This window comes from Chlorocebus sabaeus, chromosome 20 (assembly GCF_047675955.1).
Source record: "Chlorocebus sabaeus isolate Y175 chromosome 20, mChlSab1.0.hap1, whole genome shotgun sequence".
In the NCBI taxonomy this organism is placed as follows: Eukaryota; Metazoa; Chordata; class Mammalia; order Primates; family Cercopithecidae; genus Chlorocebus; species Chlorocebus sabaeus.
In genome coordinates this window covers 4,823,929-4,832,358 of record NC_132923.1, presented here as the reverse complement: position 1 = coordinate 4,832,358, position 8,430 = coordinate 4,823,929, and the positions used below count along the sequence as shown (strand labels likewise).

The window sequence follows — 8,430 nt, the reverse complement described above, 5'->3', positions numbered from 1 at the left end:
TGTGACCGTTGAAAATAATAATTAATATAGATAAAGGATTTTATAACATTAGATTACAAGAATCCTCTCTAGTCTGCAGGGAATATATTCCAAGACTCCAGTGGATGTCTGAAACTGAATAGTACTGAACCCTAAATATACTATGAATTTTTTCTATAATACATGCCCATGATAAAGCTTAATTTATAAATTAGGCATAGCAGGATATTAACAACAATAACTAATAATACAATAGACCAACAATAACATTACATCAGCATCACTACTCTTGCGCTTTGGAGCCATTATTAAGGAAAATAAAGGTTACTTGAGCATAAGCTTGGTGATACCATGACAGTTGATCTGATAACTGGATGGCTTCTGAGTGACTAATGAGTAATAGCATATACAGTCTGGATACACTGCACTAAGGGATGATTCTTGTCCTGGGCAGGAAGGAGCAAGACAGTCTCCAAGTAGGGGACCTAACAAACAGGCTTTATTTGAGCAAATAACTGTATCCTTCATGTGTACATTTGTCCCCAGATTCACTGCTAAAATCAACAGCAGAAAAATAGCAGTTTGAATGCATATCAATTTAGAAGAACTTCTGGTTAAATTTACAATTCTTTTTTCTCTCCCATGCTTGTTGTTTCTCGTTTAAACAAGCTACTTTATAAGGGTAAGTCTTCCTGAATTTTAATTTCCAAAGATCTCTGGACCTGATCGTATTGACTTTATTCTGTGGGATCAACTCTTCATGGCCAATTCCTCCTCTATCACTGAGTTCTTACTGTTGGGCTTCTCCAGCCTTGGGGAATTGCAGCTTGTCCTCTTTGCGGTCTTTCTCTGCCTCTATTTGATTATCTTGGGTGGAAACATCATCATCATCTCGGTCATTCATTTGGATCACAGCCTCCACACACCCATGTACTTCTTTCTAGGTATTCTTTCTATCTCGGAAATCTTCTACACAATTGTTATTCTGCCCAAGATGCTTATCAACTTATTCTCTGTACTCAGGACACTCTCCTTTATGAGTTGTGCCACCCAGATGTTCTTCTTCCTTGGTTTTGCTGTCACTAACTGTCTGCTTCTGGGAGTGATGGGTTATGATCGTTATGCTGCCATCTGCCAGCCTTTGCAATACGCTGTTCTCATGAGCTGGAGAGTATGTGGACAACTGGTAGCAACTTGTATTGTTAGTGGTTTCCTACTATCTCTGGTGGGAACAACTTTGGTCTTTAGCCTCCCTTTCTGTGGCTCCAACAAGGTCAACCACTACTTTTGTGATATTTCACCAGTTATCCGTCTCGCCTGTGCTGACAGCTACATCAATGAACTGGTCATCTTCATCTTCGGGGTCTTGGTGCTTATTGTGCCCTTGATATTTATCTGCATTTCTTATGGCTTCATTATCCGCACCATTCTGAAGATCCCATCAGCTGAAGGCAAACAAAAAGCCTTCTCCACCTGTGCGTCCCATCTCATTGTAGTCATTGTCCATTATGGTTGTGCTTCCTTTGTCTACTTGCGACCCTCAGCCAAATATACTTCGGGCAAAGATAGGCTGGTGACAGTAACCTATACCATCATCACCCCACTGTTGAACCCCATGGTATACAGCCTCAGGAACAAAGATGTGCAGCTGGCTATTCGGAAACTGATTGGAAAGTCCGGGTTTTCTCTTAAGACTCTATAATCAGAATACTTTCGAACAGTATGGACACCATTAAACCAATTGTGTCACGAATATTTATATCATGAGATTATCTAGTCTATTTATCTAACTGTGAGGCCTTGGATTGTTTGACATTTGGGGCCTACATGTTCTATGTAAAGCAGAGATAGCAATATTTTCTTCCTGGAGTCATTGTAATTAAGAGAGATTACAAAATATCTGGCAATAGAGTATAACTCTCTTCCTGTTTCCGTTCTTCCTCTGGATTTAAAGTCCTCAAAAAGGTCTTAGCAGCCATCATTTTTTGCCCTATATTTGTCTTGTTTGACCAAAATGTCTGATTGCACTCTGTTTAGGGTTATGTCCAGCTTAAAATGAGGATTCCAGGCCTGAAGGTGGCTTAGATCCAGTGGTATGACATGGCAGGGAAAACTGTACCATATGGGTAATTAGATGATTTAAAACTGGACACTGGTTAGGTCATGACTGAAGCTTTGACTATTCTCTGAGTCTAAATTCTAATATACGGAAAGTAGGGATAATGTAATTTTTCTGTTCTATATCATGGGGATTTTATTTGTATCTTATAAACAGTATTAAAAAAAGTGTAAAAGCAGTGCAAAATGTGAAACTATATACAATGTAGAACTCATATCAAGCAAGTTTTGCATAACTGAGAGGATTTTATTTCTTTCAAGTTCTTCAAAACAGGTATTTTGGAATGGCTTTTCTGACTGCTCCTTTGAACCACTTCTTACATAACATAGAAGTTATGCTATGTAACATAGAAGTTATGCTACATAATGGAATGGAAAACAATATTCAACCATTCTGTCCATTCTCGGGCTAAAGGTATCTACATGGCTTTCCACACTGAATTTATTAGGAAGAGGAAGCTACTCAATTTCAAATTTATCAAGCGAGTATATAAGATTTGAGAGAGAAGTACTTTGATGACCATCTGGTCCGATCTCTGACCTGTACAGAAATTTCTTCAACAGTATCTGTAAAGTAAACCCTTCTCCACTGATTGGGCATCAATGACCTTACAAAATGTATGTTCCCTTTGCACTCAGCTCTTACTATTATTCCCTCTCATTTCAGCTGATGTTTGCCTCTGCTTTTCATGCATTCTATCTCTTGTGTCGTACAATAAGTTGAGTCCTGATTCCCAGATGTTTGAGACAGTTATGATGACAATCTGAACGTTTTCCATAACTTATGTGACCTGAATTTCAGATGCCTCACTATCCTGGGTGCAGTTCTCTAGCTATGCTGTAGATTATCAGTTTTCTTGTAAAAGAATAATGAATAAAACTGAAGTTCATATTTCATGTGCAGCCTCTTTTTTCTGGGGTATAATATAACTGTATTCTTTCCTGTTAACCTTATTTAGATTTTCAAATTAAAATGTGTCAAATCACAAATGTTTTCTTATATTTAAAAACTATAACCTCTGTTCCTATTTTTATCTCCCTTTTCCAGTTTTTGGCCTAAGTATTTTTATTTATTTTCATTTTACTTCGTTTCATTTTCATAGTTAAATAATTAAGGCATTTCAAGTACAACATTGGTTATTGCCATTGTTTTCTTCTGTTCTTTTTTTTTTTTTCCAATGGGTTTATATTTCTCATTTATTGACCAAATGTTATTTAGGAATGGAGTGCTTATGTATTATAGTTATATTCGTGCTGATATTTAAATAACTTCTGTTATTTATTTCTAGTTTAGTTTTGTGTTGTGGGAGAATGTGATTGACAGTTCTATTTTTACAAATTATTATGTTTTATTAATGGTTTCTTACGAATTATGCTCAGTGAAGCACACTCATTTAAGTTAAAATTTTGGTATGTGTAGATGTTATATTTATTTTATGAATTAAATTTAATTAAACTATTTTAGTACACTATATTGTTATTGGTGCGTATATGACCTGTCATGGTTTCATAGCGCTGAATTAAAATGCTTCACTGCATTTTAGAGCTTATTAGAGTTTTATTACACTTCTAACAACATTAATGTTGAATTTTGTTATGAAATCTTTTATTACATACCAAATAAACCTCTTGGGATTTAACATGTATTTCTACCTATAAATGCACTACAATAATAGCAGGTATATTAAAAAATACATATAAGCCATCATCAAGAAGGTAAACAGGAGAGAACACAGGGGAGATATCAAAACAATTATAGAAGCAAAAATAAAAGGGATGATTGACATGGTTGTATGAGAAAGAGAGAAAGTTGAAAACACACCTGCAAAACGGGGAAGCCAACCAGTTCACAACGCCTAACTGTATCTGGACATTCTTGTCACAATTGGGTCACCCAGATGATATTGGGAGGAGTAAGATTGGTTTACTATCTGAATAAGGAACTCATATTCTCCATCCGTGCTTCTCAAATCATCTGCAGTAAAGAACAAGTTTCTTTTTACATTTCATAGAAGGCCAATACTTCAGTATGATACGATAAAAATCAACTACTAGAAAAAAGAAATGAAAAGCATCTGAGCTATTCTATACTCTGTTCCAAAAAATGTGCCTGATTGTGTGCTTGTATGTCTCAGTAATATCAATTTTTATAATAGTTGCTTACCACTGGTAAGTAACAAAAATGTAATGTAGTTTCTATACCTGTCTCATTACAAGCCAATAACAACAAGCTCTTAGATCAGCACTAGACCGCTGACTCCCGCTGGAGTAACATTGCTTTGTATCTGTTGCATGCCAGGTTAACATTGGAGGTTAACTTTTATGGCAGTTAAACTAAGGACTTCTGATTTCAAACACTTGGTAGAACAGAGGCAAATGTAAGGGGCTGTACTTCAAGCAGAGGATTAAATGTGAGTGGTTTCATACTATGAGGCACCACCAGCCTCTTTCCCAACACTCAGACCCCAGATTGACAGCCAGTCTTACACCTTTCACTTAGGTAGCAGGAGTATTTCTTTCTGGAGAAGGTAATGAGAAGTTAGGAATAATTTCAACAAAATGAATAGCATTGCTTTGCCTGACTTCTGCGTAGGAGCCCACTAGTTCACAAGGTCTACCCATGTGTAGAGAGCTTCAAACAGGCTTTTTAATGCTGTGGTCTGGAATATATTTGAACATCCAAGAGTTATCAGACATTTGAAGAAGGCTTTAACATGAAACACAGATACCTAAAGATAAGAGAGAATCCCCAGGGGGATATACAGGAAATGCATAGAATACAAAAAAATAATTGATATCTTCATATAAAATATATTGGAATCATGAAAGAAGAACGGTATACCATGTACACTTTTTAATTAAAACACAAACACACAGAAAAGTGCACAAATTATAATGAACACATCAATTAATTATCACAAAGTGAATATGTGTAGGTCAAAAAATATAATATTCCAAACACTTCATTACCCACTACCTATTCTCCAACAGAAACAACATTCATGGCTTCTAATATCATGCATCAGTATTTTCATACCTTCACACTTTATAACAATATATTTACAGAGTTATATTACCTAGTATTATTATTTTCTTTTACTCCAGTTTCTCTTTTTGTATCTTTTTCTGTTATAGCCTTATCCATCAAGTTTATTGTCTTATGTTCCTCCAAGTTTAACCTTCATTTATGGAATAATTTTTCTTTCATTTCCAGCTGCTTCCTAATCTATCCCCTCTCTTTTCAAAACTTCTCTTCTATTCACTCTTGACTGAGTTTATGTTTCTGATCTTTGCTCTTATTTTGTATTTTCTATCACTTCTTTAACTTCTTTGACCTCATTTTGAAATATTTAGTTAGAGTTTTCATCGATTTTGAAGTCATATCTTCCCGGCTATTGCAAATTGTGTTCCCTGGGAAGCATATTCTGAGATCGCTTGGCATATAGAATATTTGTTAATAAATACATGTATTTATACAGATTAACACCTGTGGAATGTGGGGGGAAGTATTGGGTACAGAGAGAGGTCAAGCCAAATGTGCTCCTAGTGACAACCTCAGCTGACCCAACAGTGAGCTCCGTAGCTGGAATGACCATTCAGAGGTGTCCTGAGCTGGGCCACGATGGCCAGGGCTTTATTAATCTGCATAATTTTGTTTGGGTGTAGTCTGCTCTACGAAGCCTGTTACTTTGGACAAGGTGTCTGTGTTGCTGACACAATGACTAAGTTGACAGCTAAAGTCTGCCTACTGACAGGGCTACTATCAGCTGGGGGGCAACAAGTCCTTTATTTGAAGGAGAACCTGGGCAGGATATCTTGGTTTTCACTCTGTAGGTGCACAGCTATTCTCTATAGTAATGTTGCACTGCTGAAGATTTTTTTTTCTCATAATAACTTCATATGAAATACAGGCATGATCTTTTCCTGAACTCGTGTTTAGTGAGATTAGTTTTCATGTCCTCTTGTGAGGGGAGGATAGTATTCCTAGTTTTGCAGCTGTTGAGCTCCCTCTTGTGTTGTCATCAGAAAGTATTCAACTGTTAATTGGAACCTCTAAACATTCCTTGTTTTGGTTAATAGCAAATCGACCAATGACTTTTTAAGTTATTACCACCGGCAGTTGTTTTTTGTTGTTCTCCAGATATTAGTACTTCCAGAAGTTGTTCTTTTGCTCTTCTTTGTTTATCATCATTTCTAATACTATACTTAGAGTTTCTTGTGTGTATTTTGTTAATTAGGTTTTTTAAAAAACATGGTCATGAGGGTTTTTAATTTCCCTTTTACACTCAATTGTTTCCTTATTTTTAATTAAGGAGGAGTATACATTTAAAAATATAAGTATTTTAAGTATCAGTTATTTGAGGTTTTACAAATACATTCACCCATTTAACCACCTCACCAATCAAGAAATAGTATATCTTCATCACCTTCAAAACTTATCTCATGTGAATTTCCAGGTGACTCCCTACCCAGAGACAACACAGAATTGATTTTTATCAATATAGTTCAGTTTGCACTTCTTGAATCTGAGATATATGTAATATTATAGTATGTACTCTTGTGTGTCTAACCTCTTTCAGAAAACCTAACACTTATGAGATTTATCTATCTTACTACATGTAAAATAATTTGTCTTTTTATTGATGTATTCACCTGAATGGATATGCAAAAAACGTATTTATTCATTTATCTGTTGATAGACATTTGGTTCATTCTAATTATTGGCTGTTATAAATAAACCTGCCATGAACATAATTTGAACAAATCTTCTGTGGACATTAGTCCTCTCTCTTAGATGTTTAGCAGTAGCACTTCTGGGGTCATAAGGTAGATATACATTTAACTCCATAATATGATTCCCAAATGTTTTCCAAAATGGGTACACCTCATAACTTTCCTACCAGCTGCTTCACATTTTCTCCAACTTTTGGCACTGCCTGTTTTATTTTCCTGTATTTTTAATACATTAGTAATTCTAGCGAGGGTAAGTAGTACCTCATTTAGTTGTGTTTTGTATTAGCCTGATATCTAATTATGTTGAACATTCTTTTATCATTTGCCTATTGACTATTCATTTGTTTTTAGTAAATTGCCTTAGTCTTCTTCTCATAAGATTATTTTAAAATTATTGAATCCTATTATTTATATGTTCTGAATTAAGTTTGTTTGGAACCCATATGTGCTATGAATATTCTCCCCAAGTCTGTGACTTGCATTTCTATTATTTAAGTAGTGTCTTTTAATGAGGGCAAACTTTATAGAATTTTGATTAATTAAATTTAAAATTATTTTCTTTTATATTTCGTACTTCTTGTGTCTTGTCTAATAAACATTTTCCTATACTGAAATCAAAGAAACATTCCCTTATATTTGCACCTAGAGCTTTATAGTATTAGCTGGTATGTGTGGTGCAGGTTCATTTGTTTATGTTTTATGTCTTAATCAAATATATTGAGACATAACTTATATACAATAAAAGACACAAATTTTAAGTGTATATTTTGATGTTTTTACATATATGTAGAAACAAGTAACCACCACCATGATCAAGATATAGAACATTTCTTTGCATGTAAGACAGAAACAAAGGGTTATCAGTGACAGTTTCTACGCTACATCAGGCTCAGCCTCCAATGTGTTTCTGCATTATATTTGTATTGTACTTTATTACTTATTCATACAGATAAGTAATTTCAAGTTAAAAGAGAATTTTTTGTTTTTTTATATTATCCCTTCTTGCAATGCTTTTCTATTAAAGTCAGATATAGGGAAATCTTTAACTCCAGACTTACCCAAAGCAACTTTTCTACTGATTTCAAATGTCTTAAAAGTTATACAACAGAATATCCAGTCTGTATTTATTTTAAAATACTTAAAAAAAATCAAGAAATGCTTATTAAGCTACACTTTAAAAGACAGTTTAGTATTACTGTAAAGATGAACAAATAGATTAATGGAACAAAAGAATATTCAGAAATAGAAACACATATGTATAATTTTCTACAAGGCCCTCAAGGCAATGTATTATAAAAATGATATTGAAAATGAAAAAAGATATAGAACATTTCCATTACCCCAAAATTTTCTCACATACTCCATCCTATTGTGCCCCGTATACCACCGTCAGCCCCAGGAAACCAATGATTTGCTTTCTATTGCCAGAATTTAGTTTGACAATACAAGAACCTTATCAGAACAAAATAACATTTTGCTTTCTAACTTTTTATCACTAAGCATACTTTTGAGGTTTATCCAAGTTGTATGTAACTTCGCAGTTCATTCTTTTTGTACCATTGTGTACATATACACAATGTGTTTTATTTTCTTACACTC

At 34.5% G+C, this 8,430-nt stretch overlaps 1 protein-coding gene across 1 annotated transcript; it reads left to right on the top strand.

Moving 5' to 3' along the window:
• Positions 1-566: 566 nt before the first annotated feature.
• LOC103223785 (olfactory receptor 10R2-like) lies at positions 567-1,681 on the top strand. The gene has a single exon (XM_007976615.3). The coding sequence runs from the start codon at positions 740-742 to the stop codon at positions 1,679-1,681; it is 942 nt and encodes a 313-aa protein (XP_007974806.3). The 5' UTR covers positions 567-739.
• Positions 1,682-8,430: the final 6,749 nt, after the last annotated feature.